We start from the raw sequence: 22943 nt of genomic DNA on the forward strand, positions 1-22943 counted from the left end.
AAGCGATGAAAGACTCCGTGTTTGTAGTGTCTGCAAGACTGAGACAACAATAATGTAGTTGTGACCGGTCGTAGCAAGTATGATGCCGACAGTGTGTGACTGCGATTAAAGCATGTTTGTATTATTGACAGCAATGTCAGTACGCCATCGATAGTTCAACCTCCAGCCATCCAGTTCTCCATCCATGTCCACTTAACAACGCAGACTTGTTTCTCCGGTTAAGAAGGATAAAAGTATTGACTCAGTGCTTGTGCTTTGTTTCAGTTAATGAAGGGCCGCGTGACCCGTGTTGAGTGTCTTGACCTATTACACAACAGTGGCCCTTGTCTTGCTAGCACTTACATCCCTTGTCACTGGCATTGTGGTCAAGTGCAGGGAGCCTGTAGACCACACGCTTCACAGTAAACGTCCGTCTGTTGCTGCTGTTTGTCGTCTCAGCTGACATCTATCATCTAGCACGTGATGCAATAACAATTAAACACAACTACTCACCTTGAATATACTCTGTCACCACTTACAAACACAACTCAAGTGTCATGTCCGTGTCTGGCTATTGAACTCACAGCTTTGTACTGAGATAATCAACACGTCCACCTGTGTCTACAACTCACTAATTATGGCCTGAGTGGCTTCCCTCCAAAAACACAATCTCTCAACACAGTATTCATTTCACCAGCTACACCAGTCTTTTCTGTAATGTGCCACAGAAATGATGGACCGAGGGATGTTACAAATCTCCTCAAACCCTTGATACACAAAGTTATAGATCGCATCACATAATTATCTCATTAACACCTGGATTGAGGTTTTACCCCTACATACCTTGGTATTTGAAGAATCTGAAGGAAGTTAAAGATGAAATAAAATCACATGTGTATATACTGTGTGTGTATATATATATACTTTGTATGTACTCTCTGTGTGTACTGTGTGTACTGTGTGTGTTGGTTTGCTTCATGCTGTGGGTGTAATTCAAAAAGAAGACTTATTTTGTATTAATTGCACATTTATTGCAACTTACAATTTACTTACAAACCACAGACACACAGACGACGACAAACACAAACACATACATGTATATGGATTGTGAGAAAGAAAAAGGATAAAGAGGAGAAGAAAGAGAAAGCTACAGAAAGACAGAGGAGACGAAAGACAAAGAACACATGCGGGCGGGGGTTCAGATGGTTGTGAAGGCGTATCACGTGACATCATTAGGGGCCGCCATAGAATCTGTACGAGTGACGTCACGTGGTCCCCGTAACGCTCGCCTCTTCACACTTCCGGAAACTTGTAATTATCGTCAAGTGATGTTCACGAGGTTGTTCACGTGTATCGTACGGCTGACCAAGTGTGTTAAAACTAGTATTTCACATCTGGTCTTCAAGGATGTCGGGAGAACAAAAATTATGTTGTTGATGTGCACAGGTTAAGAGACTCAAAGCCAAATATTTTAAAAATCTAACTTCGTTAAATTGTCAAAAACAGACATTTTACTTCTCGCGAAACAGAACAAACTATTTCGGAGTAAAATAAGGGCATGGTGAGAGTAGTGTTCACTGATCTCCTTCTACACAACTTGTAGCTTGTCATAAACACTTGTCATGCTGGTACTTGATGTTTACACTCTGTTGACAAATAATGATGTGTGTAGACCACCATACATCGTGCACGCTCTCAGTTTGCGTGTGGACATAATGAAGTGGTCGACATGACCCAAGAGCTGGCAACCACGAGAGAGTATTTATAGAGTTGAACCTTTCATCCTCGCTTATTCCTTTGGCTTTCTTTGTACCTCGAAGTTTCCGTCACAAACAGCGAGCATCGGACTACTGAGCTGTAGCTTTTCTGAGGAATAAAAGTGTTCCTGAAGAACACGCAGACGTTACCATGGGCGACCCGGTGTTGATGGTAATTTTGTTTGCTATTTTCATCATTACAAGAATATTAACAGCTCGTATTGTACACCATGTGTCCTTGTGTCGATTATTGCTGTGGGCTTTTCTTGTCATGTCTTATTCCCAAAATGCCAAATTCATTTACATGCGATTGTAGCGTTTTTACGAAAGAGTGTGTAGAATGTGTCTGCGAGCGCGTGTAAACATCTGCATGTAAACCACGCTCGCCGCACTCTTTCACCTTTTTCAACAAAAAGGTCCGGCCAACGATTAACACATTTAATGTTTATGAAATTAATTAACGATGAGATGAGGATGGAACAAAATAAAAGAACGCTACTCCCCTAGCGTCAAGCTCCTCCTAACGTTTATCAGACGGGCTGGCGAGATGACCGACTGGACCAGCAGGTTATATCCGATGAATTGTTTCACGAAGTTCGTGAAAATAAAAACCACATTAAAGCCACACCACTTGTCTCGGCGAAGCTGATATATTGCAGTGTGATTAATTGCTACACCACGACTTGGAATACAAATGGTAATCTTCCACTGAAGTACGTTGGATATCCGTTGCAGGCAGTTAACCACACACTGATCACTCTCCACGGAGCTCTGTACTCTCCGACTGCTTGGTCCCGACTGTCCCGAGAAACGTTAGATCTCCTAAGTTAACTCGTTCTTTTCATCTTCCTGACCAGTCAGGCATCCTTAGCGACCAGGTAACTAGGACGACCTCCTAACAGTCTTTCTTGGAGACTGTGTCAACCAATCACGAGTACTAAATGGCTCTCCATTGCCTACCGTCGCCCTAGTTAGACTGTGCTAAGCTCATCTACGTCATTCCATCCATGACGTAAAAAGAATTAGAACTGACGCAGCCTCCGCGCGACTTCCCTCCCCTGACATCACAGAGAATTAAAAATAAAAATGAATCTAACTAGATTCGCCTGAATCGCGAATCGTTACACACACTAGCACGCGGCACAAAACTTCACAAAAATCTTTCTTTAATCACCAATATGAACACACACACAAACAGTACAGGGGCACCAACCCAGCTCTGGACTAGTGATCTCCCGGGTTGCGTGATACGGGTTTGGTACATATTAAAGCACACGACATTAAAGAGGTTAATAGGTCTGCAAGCTCTCAGTTGACAGCATTGACAAACAACAATGACTTTAATGAAGCGATGGGTAGAGACCTTCCTGTGAAGACATTCGTTCTGTGGGGCAAGGTAACCGTGGGAGGAAATAGAAATTCGTTAAATCTTGAAATCATGGCTAAACAAATGGGTGTTAAGTGAGTCATCAGAATAAGTTTGGAAACATTGAGCAATATGCATGTAAGGTTCACTGTAGGACGAACAGCACACAGAAGAGCACGTGACGGGTGATACCTGTACGCTTTTAGTTGGTTACCTGTGTCACGTGCTTCAATGTCTGAGACGGAACGGTCGTCAAGGTATGGTCTACGCATGCGCATCAATACTAAGTTATTACCGCTCTGTATATCGTCTTGACCGTAACACGAGCTGAGGTCGACAGTTCACATACGTGTGGTCATCAGGTGTCGCTGGCAGTGAAGTCAATGGACAAGGGCTAAATGAGTGTTAACGAGACGAGACACAAACACGATTATAAAGTCTGTCGTCTGCACAATAAAACAAGGTGCGGACAACAATTCACATGCGTATGTCGATCAGGTTTCTCTGGCAGTGAAGAAACTGCACAAGGACTAAATGAGCTTTGTCCATTTTCTTTGCCGTCAGCAAAACCTGATCGTCATACGTAGGTCAACCGTCGTCCACAATTTGTTTTATTGTCCAGATGATAGACACAGCGATAATAAACTCGGTCTCTTACGAGACTTTCTCCGGTTGCTGCCCCTTTCGAGGTCTTGCACGAAAACTACACAAAGAAAGAAAACGCACATAAGTATTCCCGTGAATATATCACACTCTTGTAACATATTTGATCAGTTATTCACAACACAGCACCAAGCAAAACTTTCATATCGCCTGTCCTGGTCTTGCATACAACCCCTTAAAATACTCTTTACTCATCTGTGATCTTCTCAATGTCTATCAGCATTGCCTCTTAAGGACGACAATATATCAAAGAAGGAAGAATTATTTGCCCATGTGCTGCTTCAAATATTGTACGATATGTGATGTGGACTGTGTCCTTATTCGTCATGCGAAAGGGCAAATATTTGATGCCCCATCTTTAACTGCAGGAAAATGAACTTAATAAACAGATGTGTTTTGATTAGCTGCTGCGAAAAAATCTTTAATTTCTAATTATCTACAGCAATAAAAATAAAATGGATCTCAGATCGGTTTGCAGCGCTCGCCATCACGTGCAGTAAAATGACTCATTGGCTGAAGGCTCGGTACAAATGGTATTTAAGAAAAGTGAGTCCCGACGATCACTGTGTGAGACTGTGCGCCTCCTAGACATATGGTGAGTTGACAGGTGAACATGTTAAGAACTGTTAAGAAATTAAGCTAGCAGATGTGATACTGTTAATGTGTACAACCTAAGGTGTGTTTACTGTTTAACCCCGCGGTTCTCAAACTGTCGGGCGCGCCACCCTGGGGGGGGGGGGGTGACTTGCTTACAAAGGGCCGGGGGGCTCGAAGGTGGTCATTTTGTAAAATTTTTTTACACAAGTATTAGTGAAATTAGCTTACATTGTGTAGCTAAGGGGGGTGCGTGGACCTACCTTTGTTAGTCAGGGGGTAGTGTCCCAAGTAAAAGGTTGAGAACCACTGGTTTAACCGATGAGGAAAGGGGAGCTAATGTCAACTGTCAAAGTCACACAACTCTCAACACCTACATGAGATCAGTAGAGATAAATGTTTGTAGCAAAGTAAAGGGTTCAGTACATACCATCATCAACCAATCACTGAAGCAGAACATTTCACAAGTTCTCTCTAAAGGTCTGTAAGAGTCACGAAGGTCTGACCCCAGGATATGATGATATACATTGAAGTTCCGCAGTGGAAACAGACCCGTTAATGAGACTCACAGCCAGGCAGGTGACTGAGCTCTGATTGGTCTCAGTGTCATTGTAATGACCTGTACTTCGTGACATCATAGACAGTGTGCTAGAACGATTTCACAGGGTGCATCATGTGTGTGACAGTACGGATGGTTCATGCAACACTCGCACCAGACAGTTGTTTGTCCTTTCAACACACAGCAAACAATTGCCTGAGGCTGTTCACATTATGTTCATTTCATTATCAAGTTGCTCAACATTTTGACAATAATACTTGTTAATAACTGTTCAAAGTATTAGTTATCTATGACGATACTCGCAGTCCTACGTCTAACGGTGTTGTACCGAAGGCGATCAAGAATCCAGACGGGCTCATGTTCCTTCAGCCCGTACAAATAAAACCTGTAGGTCGAGGTTACACTTTACTACTATTCTAAACCCTATTTTCCAAATCAGCCATCTTCATCTCATATCTTCGTGTTTACAACTTTGAAATCTGTGTGAGTTCTAATACAATTCGAATGACAAATAACAGAAAAAAGATGTCAGACCTCGTCTGAGTACATTTTCTACCTCCTTCCCACAAAAATCTGTCTCACATTGTGTTTGAGCCTTCATCTTGTAAAGTGCATTGAACACTCTGATAAGTAGGTAAATATACTACATATGTTTGTCAAAGTGTTCTTTTCTTATTATTAATTCTTGTTATTTTCTTTTCGCTTATTTTTATAGTATTGTTCTTGTTACCGTTGTTGTTCACGTTACTCGTAGTAATGGAACATGACTAATAGCCGTAAGAATTTAAACTTTAATTTTATATTATTAATAATAGTTTGTATACTTCAGTTACTACACAAATTATACATTACATTTACCATTGTACTTACAGGTGGTTAACCTGTTGACAACAATGAATTTACTCTTCATACTTCTTTCTATGGCCTCTTGTCTTGAAGCCTTCAACAAAGGAAGGTATGTCAAGGATGGTCATAGTAAACACAAATATGTTGTCTGACATGCTGATAATGTGTGACTGGTGTAGCTGAATGTTGTGTACAGCACATTGAACTTGTAGGTGAGGGCGTGAGGATACATCCACTACATACTGTTACAGAGCAAATATAAAGTAAATATTGAGAGTAAATATTTTTTAAAGACCATATTTTGCGAAAGGGTATTATGTTTCTACAGTGTCTAAATAGCAGACATTCTGTCCATCAAAAAAAAAGTTTGTAACAATAAAGCTAATAAAATTAAATTATCAAACTTTTGACATTTTACGTTAGCATTTCTATACAGTGTTTTTCTTTAGAAAATTTGTTTTTTTCATATACTAGTAACTAATCATCCTTTATTGATCACTGTAAATAGTTTGTTTATATCCTTCTAGTTACTAGTCGTGTGTATATTGCTTATTTTATCACTGCAGCGGACTATTGAATTCTAAGAAAACAATGAATTGCGTTAATTTCTAGAACAAGAAAATTCGAACGGATTGAAATTAGCTGCTACATTACTTTAACAACTCTTGTCCCTTCTCTTCCTTTTCACACACACACAACACAGACTAGGACATACAAACACAAATACTTTTAAATTTTTAAATCTATTTTCCACGGGCTTAAGATATCAGACTGACAAGCACACACAGACATTTAGTGAGACAGACAGTCTCATACACCTTATGATATCATTGTCACTGACACTCTGATGACAGTCCATGATGAACTCTTCCTGCAGTGTCTACAAAGCACAAGTCATGCTACAGTTACAAGGCATGGACTACTCGCTGTTCGGCTACAACAGTCTCAAGGGATGCCCTCTGACCTCAGGACGTGACCCAGGCTTTACTCTCCCCATCTTTTCTGGTGAGTTTCACGTGACCCCAGACTTTCGCTATAACGTGCCACGTGGCGTGCTTCTGTCCCACGATGTGTCATGTGACACGTCGTTTACGTCGAAGGTGGTGGAGACGCCGTACGACCTGACCACGCTGCTGACTGGCACCGCGCGACTCGGTGCTGATAAGTGGGGGCCTCCCTTCTCGGCCAGCCAACACTTTCACAAACTGTCCGCGCAACTCACACAACACGTCTTGGTCGTTTCCACAGCTGTCTGCAGTTTGTACGACCTGACACTTCTGCTCTCGGAACCGCCATCTTTTCATCCGTCGTTTGTGGACTGGATGATTCAACTCAACAACACTGATGACGTGGACAAGTACCTTGAGTTCCTTGACACCTACGGCACACACTTCGTGTCACGGACCCGCTTTGGGGCTTCCAGAACGGTCATTTACAAGATGGACGATAACGTTTACAGACTTCTAACAGAGGATCACGTGACGTCAGCTGCCAGCTACTCTGCTCCTGCGCTTTTTGGATACCATGAGGACTTGACCTCTGATCAGCAAAAAGCAACAGCAGAGTTTCGAAATCACGAGACAACAACGTTTGCTGTCGGTGTTCCTCTACCTGATGGCGATAACAGCGCGACGTGGTTGACAGCAGCGAAAGATAACCCCTCTGTCATCGACTATGACTTGACCTCTGTGGAGGTTCTCTTTTCAGACACCTTCATGGGTGCCGCAAGTCCTACAGGGGGTTATGGCATTGACCACGACAGGATCAAGAAGAACATCATGGCTGTCAAGACCAAATACTGTCGGAGTTTAAAGAGGAAAGACCTGTTAGTTGACTGTAGAGATACCGGTAGGACACTGCTTTCTACAAAGTTGATTGGTAACACGAAATATGGAGCTGCCGAGTCCGCTGACCAGTGTCTTGAGGAATGTTGTCAACTTGCAGGCTGCGTGGCTGTGAGTTTTTGTCCTTTGTGTACGAGGGACAACAGAGGCAGCAAGTGTCAAGTGTTTAGTGCTGGCGACATCCACAGGGCAGTCACCGACCGTCAGTGGCAGACGATCATGTTAGTTGACAAACTGGAGACATTTGTAAAGCTGCACGACACCACGGTTGTTGTCAACTCTAGTTCTCTGTCTGACATCCCTCCTGTCAACTCTAGTTCTCAGTCTGAAATCCCTCCTGTCACCTCCGTACAGGACTGCTACTCATCTTGTATTCAAGATACCCAGTGTGTGGCCTTCACCTTGACTGACACTTCAGGTTCATTAATTAAATGCACGCGCCACACAGACTCACTTCTGTCCTTGACACAGGAAACAGGTGTCAGCGTGTACTTCGTCTCCTTGATGGTCAAAAGAATTATCACAAGTGGACAGACGAGAGGCCTTGTTCCCTCCTCCATGCTGAGCGACTGGTACAAGGCCGCCTGTGTCATCGACGACGAGTGTCGTCAGGTAAACTCCATGTGCTTTATGAACAGGTGCCGCTGTCGACCTGGGTTCTTCTTCTTAACACGTGACTACACGTGCTCTGATAGTGAGTATTAAAGGGTACTGATAATAAATTCATTTAAAACAAATTTTTATTTTTACATCAAAAAATGTTTGTTTGATGAATTTAATAATTTTTGTTAATATTGATAAACGAAATAGTTTCAAAAGCAATAATAAAATAGAAAGATAAGAAAGAAAGGGCATTTCTTATTTGTTTGTTGTTGTTTACATTTTACTAACCTTTGTTTTTTTGTAATTGATGCATTTGTTTAGCTATTTGTTTTTAGAATTGTTTATCTTTTCTCGTCCTTAAACCTGCTACTGAACTTAGCATGACATGACTGTAGAAGTTCCTGTTTGTTCTTAGAGTTATAGAAGCACTTTTAGGTACACTGAGAAGATACTTTAAAAAAGTGTCAAAGATAAGGGTCTAAGGAGCAGATCCATTCCCTCAACCCTGATTCTCAAGGGGCGATTCTTAATTATGGCTCAGACCCAAAGTATTCAGAACATAAATTAAAGGCTTGTGTCTCACTTGAAGAGCAGAGGAGGTCAACTGTACTACTCAACATTTTTTGTGTACACCATATCTCCCTCGCTTTCTATGAAAAAAATCATTGATACTGTCATCGATACCATCATGGATACCATTAGCCTTGATGCAAGGAACCAGCTCTACCGTCTACATAGTTCTTATTTGGACCCGTGGTTGGAATGTGAAGACTATGATTGACTATTAAAAAATATTTGAAACTAATTTTATGTGGAATATGCTACAAATCAATGTGATGAAAACTTCATCGTCTTCCTTGTATCGATAGGATTGAGGACTTGTTGACAATACCCTGGGGTGAGGCCCTCGCTTTAGTGAACATAGAAAAAAAACTATAAACAACATGAACTGGACATAGCAGGCCGCAAGTGACACCCAGTATCAGCAGCATAGCTTCGCAGGTCATCAGCTGGTGCTAATCGAATGTTCAATTAAATAAACAAATAAGGGCTTAAATAAAATAAATAAGGATGGAAAAACATATATCTATATTTAGAATAGCACCAAGATGTAAGTGTGTATGAGTACTGCTCACAACATTGTGTAGAAGAAAGCTGAACACTACAGTTGTATTTAAACAGCGAGTTGTGTGTCAGTAGTAACTGAGAACAATGATGTGTATCAGCATGTAGTCCAGCCCACCTGCACAACACCTTCATGGAGTATCCTGAGAGCGGACTGAGGGGACACAATATGGTGGCACGGGATGGAGTCAGTTTGCAGACGTGCAGCGACCTGTGTGTCAGCAACAGAGGTTGTCTGTCCTTTGACTTCAGAGGTTTGTATGGCTTTGTATGGTCCTTAGTTTACACAACAGACTGTATGGTTGTTTTTTGCCTGCTACATTTGATTGACTCTTATGTTTGGACTGAACCAGTTTTATTGACTATTCACATAAATGGTAGCCACAGGAGGGCGCTGTCTGCTTCATGACGTCACCGCACGTGACGCTCAGTCAGGGTGGTATCCTCACACCAGTACAGGGTGGACCCACTACCAGAGAAGCTGCCTGCAGTCTCCCGCCTCATACCCGGGACCAGAGTGGTACAACGTATCCTGCAACAGCCACGTGGAATGTCCTGACCATAACAGTCGGTGTGTGTCGGGTAGATGTTTGTGTACTGACGGCTTTGTTTACTTGGAAACTGACTCCTCGTGTCACCCTCCAGGTAAGTTAGTGCACACAGACGCTATTTCATGCAGTTCAATAATAAGATTTTATTTTAATATAATCACTTCCTCTGCTTTTTTTTAAAATAGCTTAGATACACTGAGACTACTGTAATCACTTAAATATACAGTGGACTCCGGTCGAACATCAGGGTGCGATCACTTTTGTCATGACACATAACATATTTAAATGTTATTGTAACCGTTATTGTGTGAGACACACGTGTAAAGAACATACCAACAAGCACTAGTGAAGCTTATGAACCTTGTTTACTGTAAAACAAAATTAGAAACAATTTTTCTAAGCGATCTGGACGATATTCACCATGTGAAGAACAGTAATATGAAGCTCCTACTGAATTGCAGTCAACCTTTGAAGAACTCATCCACTGTTATGTGACTCGTTCTGCTGACAGACGATACTTAAGAAATCACCACAAACATGGCACTGGTCACCTTCTGCATTTAACACTGCAAACTTTCAGCCCATTTCTTGGCATTCTGTGTAGTCACGTGCACCAACTTATTAGAGGCATCATCATCTGTCTCCAATCTGCCAATGTTGTCATGCTGGTCGGTTAAAATCGAACATTGATTGCATTGTTGTAATTTTCTTTTTTCATCTTAGCATTGAAACTCTTTGTCAATGGATAAAAATTCTTCGCAATTTTAGACATGTTGAAGCTTCACATTTCCGTCATTATTTTCACTTTTACTCAGCATAAAAATTTAATGCGAAGGAGAGCAACTTGTGGCTTCTTTTCCTTATTCGCTCTGATGTTCTTTGGCACGATTAGGAAATTAGGTCTTTAAAAGTAAATAATAATATTAGGCCTATGTAATAGGATTTGTTTCAGTTCTTTTGAAATGGGTATGAATGAGGATAATCCAATGAGCCAGATTCTACAGTACTTTTCTTAGAACCTAGGAATATTTGTAAGCGAGCAATGTCCAGATATTTGGAAGGATGCTATGACTGTACCCATCTATAAGACAGACAATTGCGAGTGTCTAAGTGGACCTTCGCCAGACAACTTGAGGATCTCGACTTTGCGGATGACATCAGCCTGTTGTCCCACACGCTCAAAGCTCACTCGGCTCGCAGAAGAAGCAGCAATGACTGGCCTGACCATCAACATCAAGATGACGGAGGTCATGCGGGTCAGCACAAAGCAAGAAGCCCCACTCCAACTACATGTAGAATGTATTACAGAGTCTGACCGTTTCACCTACCTTGGCAGCATAGTCAGCAGCAAAGACGGAGGTACAGATGAAGATGTAAGAAGCCGAATAAACAAAGCCAGGCTTGCATTCCACACACTAAGACCTATCTGGAACTCCAAGGCTTTGTCTCTACACACCAAGATCCGCATCTTTAACACCAATGTAAAGTCAATCCTTCTGTATGGATCTGAGACATGGCGGGTGACAAATGCCATCACCAACAAGATACAGATATTTGTCAACAGATGTCTGGAAGATCTCCAATACAGACCTGTGGGAGAGAGCCAACCAAGCACCTGGCAGCCAAGACATCAGGAAGGGGCTGGATCAGCCACACCTTGCGAAAGCCAGCCGACAATTTAACAAGACAGGCTCTAATCTGGAACCCACAGGGGAGGCGCAGGGTTGGGAGACCCAGACAGACGTGGAGGAGATCAGTCCACAGAGAGGCAGAGACAGCTGGCAGGACATGGTCACAACTTGAAAGGGACGCTCACAACTGGTCCGATGGCGGGAAACAAGAAGAAAGAAGAAGGAATAGGATTTGTTTTGTTTTTTTGTTTTTTTTTTGTTTTTTGAAATTGGTCTGAATGAGGATAATTCAATGAGCCAGATTCTACTGCACGTTTCCTAAATCCTAGGAAATGGGTTTTGTGCAAGCGAGTAGTGTCCAGATGTGTAGAGGGAAGCTATAACTGTAGTCATCTATAAGACAGGAAATCGTGAGGGCCTCAGTAACTACAGAGGTATCTCCTTTCTAAGAGTGGTGCGAATATGCTACTCATGAATATTAAATATATGACTACATCATTGGCTTGAAGAAAACAAGCTTTTACCTGAAACCCGAGCAGGCTTTAAAAAGGGTAACTCCACTACAGACCATATATTCTCATTGTATGCTGTGATTCAAAACTATCTCAGTAAAGTGGCCAAACTATGTTCGTGTTTTATTTCCTTCAAAAGGGCTTATGACTCTGTCCAACATGCAACATTACTGAGAGCATTGATGATTTCGGGAACACTCTGCCTACTTAATAAAGCAAGAATGTCAATGTATTCTAAAAGCAAGTATTCGAACAGATAACGAACTCACTGATTTATTTTCAGTACCCTTGAGGCCCCCCGACAAGGATGTATAGCCACCCCTACATTATTTTCATTTATTATTAACACAATTGCCGAGAAAATATGTGCTGATGGTAAACATTGTGCTCAGATGTACCCGAGTTTAGCAGAATTGTTTATCTTTATGTTTCCTTATGATCTAGTTTAATATCAATTACACCAATGAGCATTCAAAATCAGATAAATTGCGAACAGTTTGGACTGCTGTGATATTACTAAAGTGATGGTCTTTAGAAAGGATGGCTTCTTAGGAAGAAAGGCGAAAATGGTATTTTGTAGAGAAACCGCTGGGGTGGTTAATAGCTATGTGTACTTGTGATTTCCTTAACTACAATAATGAGCTCCAGGGAAGAGAACTACAGTTGATAAAGTAAAGGCATAGAAAGGAATTGATAATATGACTCGACAAATCTTCTTCAGATTATTTTACTCCATTGTTCAAGCTATGCCTTTCTATGCCGCTGAATTATGGAAGCTTTTACAGGATGACAGACCAGTTGAATCAGTATTACTCGTCACGTGTAAAACGTTTTTAAATTTTCCAATCCACATACCCTCAGATATGGTGTCTGGAAAACTCAGGTGCCACCCACTTTTCGTTAACTGCTGTATAAAAACCATCGAAAACCGTCTACCCAAACAAGCATACTTGCTCTTGTACAGCCTCGATGCTCAAAGGGAAATAGAAATGGGTTACAATAGTACGAGTAATGTTGGTGGCTAAGGAGTTCAACCATGTATGGATAGACCAGGGCGTGGGTAATCATAAAATATTTTTGCTAGCCATGAAACAATGAATAATGGATGTTGGTCAGCAATAATGGATTACTCGCATGAGGCTAAGTGACTATTTCTATTTGCAGGGTGTTGATAAACAATGTCCTCACTTAGAACTATAGCTTGAATATGTAAATGTAAAATGTTTAAGGGATGCTCTGGTTGTTTTCGAGTAGACTTAGTAAATCAGTATCCACAAGAATCACTTTGTATATATGTTGTGTAGCAGCCAATCGGGAATGAAACACCTATTGTTTCGCTGTCCACAGTACAATAATATTTGCCCTAGGTTCCTTCAAAATATTTTATTAAACTGAGAAAACAAAGTGCTATTGAAACTATGGCAAGTAACAATGTAAATAATACCTTGCAATTAGCCTAGTTTTTGTTCAAGTCTTGTAGCTTAAGAAGTGATAAAAAAACTACTGACATATTAAACATTTTATTATGTAACACAATTAGAACCCTATGTAACACTACCCCAAGTATATATATATATAGAAATGTCTGTGTGCATGAAAATCAAACAATGTGTATGTGTCAATATAGGAGAACGAGGCTCACTTTGTGATATCAGAAGTATTGACCCCATGTCAATAAAGACTACAGTTTGAAAACCTACTAGTCAAAGGGACATCACATGTTTATAGTTTTTCCACACCCTGTCCTTCTATTGAAGACTCCGTGTCAGCTGCACAAGCTGGTCATGAAGCTGTCTCCTTGTTATGTTCACTTCATCTTCTCAGTTTTTCTATTTATTCGACTGATTCTCGGTCAACTGGTGAACATCACGTAATGACGAGGGATTTTCTTACTTTTCTTCAGATGTTCATGAAATACTTTGATGTGTTGTCGAGTTGAGTACACTTGTGTTCTATCGTGAAAATTACAGCAAATTGAATTGACTGAATCCTGCAGTACTTTTTAAGAAACAATGCTTTTAGTAATATTGCCAGTGTTCAATCACTTTTCAATTATTATCGCTCGTACTACAGTATATGGGAATATTGTCAGTAAAAGAATTGTCTTCAAGTAATAAAGTTAAAAACCTAAAATGTTATGCAATAAGTAAATATGTTGATAGAAATAATGTTTTAATGGAGAACTGTTTTAATGGCAAACAGAGTCATGTCGGGTCTGGAAGACAACAGGAGGCAAGTCAGGTGTCTACTCCATTGAACTGCCAGAAACCAGAGAGAAACTGAGAGTGTGGTGTGACATGGACTCTGGCAATGGCGGCTGGCTGGTATGTCTTTGTGTTTGTCAGTGTGTGATGTATGCTCGTTTGTTAGTGTGTTAATCATATGTTCTTGTATGTCTGTTAGTGACATTGTCATGTCTAACAATCTGTGCTGTAATGTGTTAGACAGTGAGATGTATTTCAGGTCAATGTTTTACATGTTGTGAAAACTTCGTCTGCAAGTGTTTAGTGATAATCATCATAATTTCTTTGCTGGAAACTTCCCTGATTATCTCTCTTAACTGCTTTTCCCTAACGCTCCAGCAAGTATTATTTACACAAGCTCAGTCGAAACAACGCAACAGTTTACATCACAACGGCTTTATCAGACGTGCTCAATAGGCACGTGACGATGTAAGTGTAAACAAATGCTAGAGTTCACATGTTTGCAAGGTAACGACCTTGTCTGTCACGGTCAGGTGTTCCAGAGACGCCGTGACGGCTCCGTTGACTTCTACAGGAACTGGACACAGTATGAACAGGGATTTGGTGACATCAGCGGGGACTTCTGGCTGGGTGAGATTTCTGTTTAATATGTCTCTAATGTCTTGGTCTTGTTTCCTCCTAAATCAAAAAAAAAAAAAAAAAAAAAAAAATGACCGGAGGATTTTAATGTACTAAACACGTTTCTTCCCTAAATTTATTAAAAATATTCACACGATGCAGTTTGTTTCTAGCTCTACTTTAAACATCAAGAAAAAAATAGTAATTTTAACGGATACAAAATATTGTTTTAGACGCCATAAGAAAATATTAGTAAACATAACTTTATTTAAATAACCTATGCTGTTGTTGTGTTTTCTAGCAACATAAACTTTCGTATTAAGCTATAATCCAGTCTTAAAAAACGAAAAATTAATGTACAATTACTCAGATCATCTCTCCTCTTCTCTGAAAGTTCTGGGTACAAGTGTATCACAAAGTATAATGATTTCTGCCTCGTCTGTCTAACCTTTGATGCCATACTTTAGGTTTATCAAGGCTTCACACTCTGACCAAAGGGAGACCCACCCGACTGCGTGTAGACCTTGGAGAGAAGAATGGACATCGTCACTACGCTGAGTACACGACATTCAGGGTGGACGGTCCTGAGACAAACTACAGACTGACAGTGTCCGGCTACTCGGGTGACGCGGGTACGTGACCTTTGACCAGTAAGATAAACTTAGTAGCATGCAGCTGTCTAACTAGTCGGGTATGTCCCGGTATTCCAGGAACTTAGAGCAGGACACAGACATGAAGGTGAGCAGCACGTGAAGACTTACAACAAGCGGGGGTGTGGCGGACATCACTGACTGACCCCCGGTCACTGTCCGTCCCCACTAAGGTCACAGTCACAGCTTGCACCAACCTGTGTCTGACTGTGAGCGATGTGAACAAGATGTGACTGATTCACTAAACACCCTGGGTGGTAGAGGTACATGTCTTGTTATAGCAAGTTCTCTGGTTGTTTCTAAACTCTGTAACAATCACTGACAATAGGCTTCACATCACAACATCAAACCACAAATGTCCATCTACCAAGGGGAAGTCGTGTGTGTGTCTATATATATATCTATATCTATATATATATATGTGTGTGCATAGCATGTGCGTGTTATCTTGCGGTGTGTTTATGTGTGAAAGTGTTGTACATGTGTAATGTGTGTGCAGTGTGTGTGTGTGTGGAGTGTGTGTACACATTAGTCACGTGCTGTAGACAACTGTGGCCCTAGTGTTGTCTGTAAGACAATAACAACACAAAAGCACACAAACCTCCACTTGCCCGAGTTGCACCACGTGACCCCGCCCCTCACACAAGCTGTGACCTTTGCTAGGAAATGAGCAATAGGAAGGTAGCCCTGCACTGATGTATTGTAACTGCGTGCAAACTGTATTGTCATATAATTTATAAATTCTCCTTCATTGTATTTCGAAGGCAGCATGCTAATGATTTTTTTTAACTGGCTACAAGTGACTGTTTCTATCTGTATACACATGCAAAAACTAATTTTTATAATTCCACACTTATATGTTCTTTCTAAGGTAAAGGAAGTGCATTCTAAATATTAACAGGTTTCTGCTATAGTTATTATTGCTAAGTTATTATTTGCAGTAGTGCTGCACGAATTTCTTCTTTATCGGAATCTGATGCTAATCACTGTCTGAAATTGAACAAAAACCATCCGTGGTTTCTTACTCTGTTATAATAAACTATACAATGTAATAGTTTCAATAAGAAAATATTTTTTTATATAAATTTCGTATCATTCTTGTACTTCGGCAGCAATTTTTCTTTCCTAGTGATAATATATATATATACAGCTGTGTGTTTAAAGATAATTGAGTGTGTGTGTGTGTGTTTACAGGGGACAGCTTAGAGTATCACAACAACAAGAGTTTTACAACCTATGACCGAGACAACGACGAGGTCTATTTCAACTGTGCCGCTAACAATCACGGCGCCTGGTGGTACAAAGAGTGTCACAAGTCCAACCTCAACGGCCGATACAAGGCTGACGGGGGCTATGATGGTCTGGACGGCATCAGATGGCGTCACACCCACGATGACTGGAGGAGCTTCACCTTCAGCGAAATGAAAGTACAACCAGTGTAACACCGCCTTGTCTCCTGTATAACCGATAGTTTCATCTTCAAAATAATACACATGCACAGAGACTGATTGTATCAAATATTGTTGTTTATTTTTTTAACTGATGACAACAACACAAGACTTTAATTGCAGCATAGAAAATTTTGATACACTTCTACTGTGTCAAAGTTTTCCCTGTATTTGACTACAAGTTTGCACTTAGTCAGACCTTTAAGATAAGCAGACTACGAACACAAACAAATATAATTATTGCCAAGAGTACATTGATATTGCTATGAAAGGAATTAAAATTGCCAGCAATATTGTTGTTACATATTTACTCATTTTACTAAAGGACATAACTTCAAGACGAACTCACTGTTACTTCCCTTAAAAAAAATATTAATTATCACACCTGTGGTTAACTTATCACATGCATCATTAAATTTTAGGGGATTCACAAAAAAACTTGTTTCTATATTTTGTGTACACTTAAAAGTTGAAAAGCCATCGCGCTAGCAAAAGGAACAGACACACCTGACAATACCTGTGTACTCTCTCTCTCTCTCAAATCAAATCAAAATCAAAACAGACTTTATTGTCTGTCCAGGAGACCCAGGACAGAAATTTGTCTCCGCTCACATACTCATACAGACATTTAACAGACAGCTAGGAGTAAAAGTTAGGAGTAAAAAAGTGTAGATTGCACCAGTCCATCAAAGCAGCTTATGTTTATCCTAACAACAAACCTTGGGTGACCAAGGGCCTAAAAGCACTGCTTAACAAAAAGAAACATGTGTTCATCACGGGCAGAAGCCCACGACAGTAAATTGGTACATAGAGAGGTCCGTGATGCTATCCGTTGGGTGAAGGTGAAGCACAAGTCAAAAATCGAGTCTCAGTTTGCTACAGGTAACATCCGAGTAGCTTGGCAGGGACCCAACAACATGGTCAATATTGATGATCGGAGTCAGGGGTCGAAAGCCAAAATCTCGATCTCAGGCGTTGAGAGTACGGCCATGCCTAATGCTCTTAATGCTTTCTTTGCTCGTTTCGAGTCTCATGACTTATCAGTGCAAATGAAAGATCTTGGGTGTCCTAGTGGAGGCGTACGGCGAACGGAAAGATGTCGACATCATTGCCAGTTTCTACAATTGCCGACAGCGACGTGATGAGGCGGTCGACGAATACACCGCGATGCTCCAGAATTTGCAGGCAAAAGCGAACGGCCAGTGTGTTAAAGGACTTAGAAATAGCCATGTTCAAAGCGAAACGTCCAGACATCTGGCTGACCACGAGTCCTCTTCTGTTGCCGACCTTCTAAGACCGCACGGCGTGTAGAGAGAGAGGAGGGCAATGATGACAGGGAGGATGAAATAGATCGCCTAACCGCACGAATCAGACAGTTGTAAATGGAGGCGGCCTCCCAACCTCACAGTACACAACAAAGTAATGTCCCCCCCACCCGCACCACACGACCGGCGGCACTTGTGTGCTATTGGTGCGAACGAGAGGGGCACCGGGAGGCTGATTGGTCCCCGGATGTTGCTGTCGGGATAAGCGATGAAGGTGTTTTTACAGGTCGTCAGGGTTACAGGCTGAAAACATTCATGTCCTCACTTGTCACGTGACACAGGGTACACGTGTTGTCAGGTCATTTCTTACATATATGTAGGAGCAATTGTCAGCTCTACTCACACACACGTGTACACAGAGACACAGACACACACATACACAAACAACAACAACATCCGGGGACTCATCAACTTCGGATGCAGCTCTGAGTCCTCAGTGAGGAGGTGCATGGAGCGGTGTGTCCAGACCACCGGTTGTCTCGCCCTGGATTTTCACGGTGAGTATCAACACGATGTACAAACATGTCAACACAATACAGCTTCATGATTGCTGAGTGTAAATACAGGCCACGTGTACACACAACGTGTTAGCAAAACACTGAATGCTTGTGATTATATATTTAATTATCTACACAAATAATATACACTCTCCATGATATACATCTCTATATATCTATATACACAGACATTACATACATACACAAGTAATGAATGAATGTCACACTGTGGTACACGCTGTGGTACACAACCTAAATATAGTATAAATGCCAGCGCATCATTTAGACCAGAGATGATTATTTATTACTTTATGAGAACTTGTTAATGACATTTATCTCTCTGAGTATTGACAGTAAGCCTTCAATAACAAAGTAGACTACACCAACCTGTTTGACTGTCAAATAAATAGACAACATTCACTAAACTCAGGAAGACCCTTAAATCCTTTTTGCGGCTTTGTTTGGATGTTTATGGTAGCAGTACATGGGGAGCTGAGTGCTTTGTACGCTGCTTGTGAGTAGTTCCCTCTGTAGTTCTTGCTGTATATATATATATGCAGAGAGAGAAATATGGAAAGTTACGTTACACTAGTTTGAATTATATTGATTGAATAATAATGAAATATTTCAGTATCTAATGCTCCCGTTATAATACTTGTATTTATTAATATTGCTTGTTCTGTTATATATATATATGTGTGTAAACTGTACACGATAATTCCTCAAACGGTTTAACTGAATTATGTGAATGTATATGAATGGTCTTTCACACTAAATGACATTTTATGTTCTCTCTGATATAAAGATATATCGATAAGTATATATATATATAGAGAGAGAGACAGAGAATTGTTTTACTTGACTGGTAATGTAGTCAAAGTGATGGAAACAAACAAACGCTGATACAGATATCATCAACAACACGAGATAGTGCGTTACACACACAAACATTATTTAAACAAACAATAATGTACATGCTGGATATATTCAATAGTCATGGGTGGAGTTCTTTTGTGGGTGTACGGGTGGCGTCGCTGTCTGTTCACGCCATACGTATTGCCTATTTTGTTTGTTGTCTCTTTTTCTGTGAGTGATTAGGTTTGTCGTAATATTTTGTGGGTGTGTTGTGCTTGTGCACTCTTCTTGCTGTTGCCACTTGCTGTGCACATTCTTTTTCGAAGTGATAATATATACGGTTTTGATGTCTATATAAACATGTGTGTGTGTGTTTGTTTACTTTACAGGTGACAGCATTTTTGATGATAACGGCGGAAGTTTTTCAACCTATGATAGAGACAACGACGAATGGTTGGGTACAAACTGTGCCGCTGAGCATCACAGCGCCTGGTGGTACAACGGGTGTAGCGACTCCAACCTCAACGGCCGATACAAGGCTGACAGCGCCGAGAGTTATGACGGCATCAACTGGTATCACACCTACGATGACTATAGGAGATTCACCTTCAGCGAGATGAAAGTACAACCAGTGTAACACCGCCTTGTCTCCTGTACTCTCACTGCTTACACCCTCAGTCTACTCTACACCACACGTGACACTCGTGACGTCACCTCAGTGCAGTCTACTGGACTATAGTTCTTTACTTTCGTGATACTGCTTAGTCATTTTAATATACACAGCTGTTGTACTATTTCTTACAGATTTGACTTTCATTGGATAAACTAAGCTGTTTCAAATATAAACAGGTCTTAATTTTAGATTACTAATAAGTACCAACACACGTACAATTAATTTTTTAAGAAACGACTAGTTTCATGTTCTCACGGAAGTAAAAAGAAATATCACAAAGCAAGAGCTGAGTGTCTGTCTTTATCAGTTTTGGAGATATTGCTACTTGAAGTTCGTGTATGTGTGACAGCTGTAACTATTTATGTTGGACCATGTTGGAAGCTGTCATATTTCGCATCGTGACATCTATAAAGTCCACAAGTACTTTGTGTGACAAGTTACCAACACTGACTGTGTACTAAAGTACCTGAAAAAAACTATTTCTGGTCATTCGTCTGAATAATCACAACGCTATCTGGCTGTAACAACAGCAAACTATTGGCGGCTCTACGAGACACACAACAACAACACAAATCACCATCTTAGTCATACATGCGGGCGTCAATGTCTGTAGAAGAGGAGACATTGTCAGTCAAGAGGCTTAGCAAAGTGTCATTTCCAACTGACAAGGTGCTTCCCCAGAGCCAATATCAAGATGTCCTCCATCCTTCCGCACAAGGACCGTCATCCTCACATCACATTAAGAATCGTCCAATCAAATACAAACACGCAGGCTGTGTCAGAGCAGGCAGGGTTCCATTATGTGAACAGCGATTTGATCTTCGCACTCTCTGGACAACTCAAGACGGGATGGCTGAGAGACAGTGTACATCCCAACACCAAAGGGAGCAGCGGCTGGCAGTCAGCATCAAACGTCACTTTTTTGCACCCCTGGTTAGACGAAAAATGACACCACCGCTCAAGGATCCCACCCTCTCTGCTGGAAAAACACAGACTCCACTCCTCAGGAACCCCAGCGTACTTCCCCCCCTCTCGTCGTAACCAAACTTCTCCCCCCCCCAGACTACCCCATTTCTCTCACTCAACACCCGCACGCACAATCGCCAAACAAACCGAGGACAGGGCATGCTACCCCCAGCCCTCCAAACACCAGACGACCTCTGTACTCAGAGGTAGAGGCAAAGCACTATCAGCCAACCAACCACCTGCAGGAAGACGCTTTCGGCACTCCACCCTAGTCACTACACTATATCAGACTAACAAACACTAGTCACTACACTATATCAGACTAACAAACACTAGTCACTACACTATATCAGTCTAACAAACATTAGTCACGACACTATATCAGCTGACAAACACTACACTAGTCACTACACTATATCAGCTGACAAACACAAGTCACTACACTATATCAGACTAACAAACACTAGTCACTACACTATATCAGGCTGACAAACACTAGTCACTACACAATATCAGGCTGACAAACACTAGTCACTACACAATATCAGGCTGACAAACACTAGTCACTACACAATATCAGGCTGACAAACACTAGTCACTACACAATATCAGCTAACAAACACTAGTCACTAAACTACTGTGTCCTTGTTTTCCCTGTATTTAACTGAAAGTTTACACCTTAAGATAAGTAGACTTTTCAAACAAAAAAAAAATTATTTAAGAGCAAACTGATATTGCTATAAAATGAATTAAAGTTGCAAGCAATATTGTTTGTACTTATTTACTCATTTTACTAAAGGACACAACTTAACAACGAACTCATTGTAAATTTCCTTTATTTGTCTTAATTATCACACCTGTAGTTAAGATATCACGTGCACTCACAGTCACTGCAGGTCCAGTCATCAAATCCGAGAAATAGTTTGATATATATATAAATGAAAAGAATGTAATAAAAAAAGAGTACATATATACAGAAACGGTTTACAGTTATGTCCACGCGTAATTCAAAACATAAACTGAGCATCATAAATGTTGACACAGTAGTCCACTGTCCACAGTTGCTGTACTATATATAGTCCCTGGTCATTGGTCATCGTTCACAATCCTATATTCACCGATCACTACTCTACATAAATCAACAATATAGGCTGTGTAGTGCGTGTGTAGTATGTGTAGTGCGTCTGTGTAGTGTGTGTATTATGTGTACTGTGTGTGTAGTGTGAGTGTGTATTGTGTGTGTACTGTGTGTGTAGTGTGTGTATTGTGTGTGTACTGTGTGTGTACTGTATGTGTACTGTGTGTGTACTGTATGTGTACTGTGTGTGTACTGTGTGTGTACTGTGTGTAGTGTGTGTAGTGTGTGTGTAGTGTGTGTGTAATGTGTGTGTGTAGTGTGTGTGTTAGGAGCAGGTGGTTAGCAATAGGTAGACTGGGATTATCACCCTTACCCGTGTGTGAGCGAAGTTGCCAGAGAGCTTAGATGTAGAGAGGGTGCACTCCTTCTTTATCCTTACTTGTTAAGAAAAGTAGTGACGGAGTTGCGTCCCTTCGAAAAAAGATGCTACGCCGCAGTTGCTACTATCAACCACTACTAAACAAAGTCGTCGCTAGCAGTGTTTATCTTTGGAGTAAATGTCTAGGTGTTTGCGATATCAAATGACCTTTATCTAAGAA

General features: G+C 41.0%; 2 protein-coding genes across 2 annotated transcripts in view; both read left to right on the top strand.

Moving 5' to 3' along the window:
* LOC112568968 overlaps window positions 1–22943 on the top strand; it is a 72466-nt gene that overhangs the window by 38758 nt on the left and 10765 nt on the right. The gene's annotated exons all lie outside the window — the stretch shown is intronic.
* Window positions 1608–17244, top strand: LOC112568967. Its single transcript, XM_025246564.1, has 9 exons — window positions 1608–1908; window positions 5791–5873; window positions 6642–8302; window positions 9438–9590; window positions 9718–9981; window positions 14233–14354; window positions 14768–14864; window positions 15320–15484; window positions 16697–17244. The coding sequence occupies exons 1-9, from the start codon at window positions 1888–1890 to the stop codon at window positions 16942–16944; spliced, it is 2814 nt and encodes a 937-aa protein (XP_025102349.1). The 5' UTR covers window positions 1608–1887; the 3' UTR covers window positions 16945–17244.

The sequence above is a fragment of the Pomacea canaliculata genome, linkage group LG7 (genome assembly GCF_003073045.1).
Source record: "Pomacea canaliculata isolate SZHN2017 linkage group LG7, ASM307304v1, whole genome shotgun sequence".
Classification (NCBI taxonomy): Eukaryota; Metazoa; Mollusca; class Gastropoda; order Architaenioglossa; family Ampullariidae; genus Pomacea; species Pomacea canaliculata.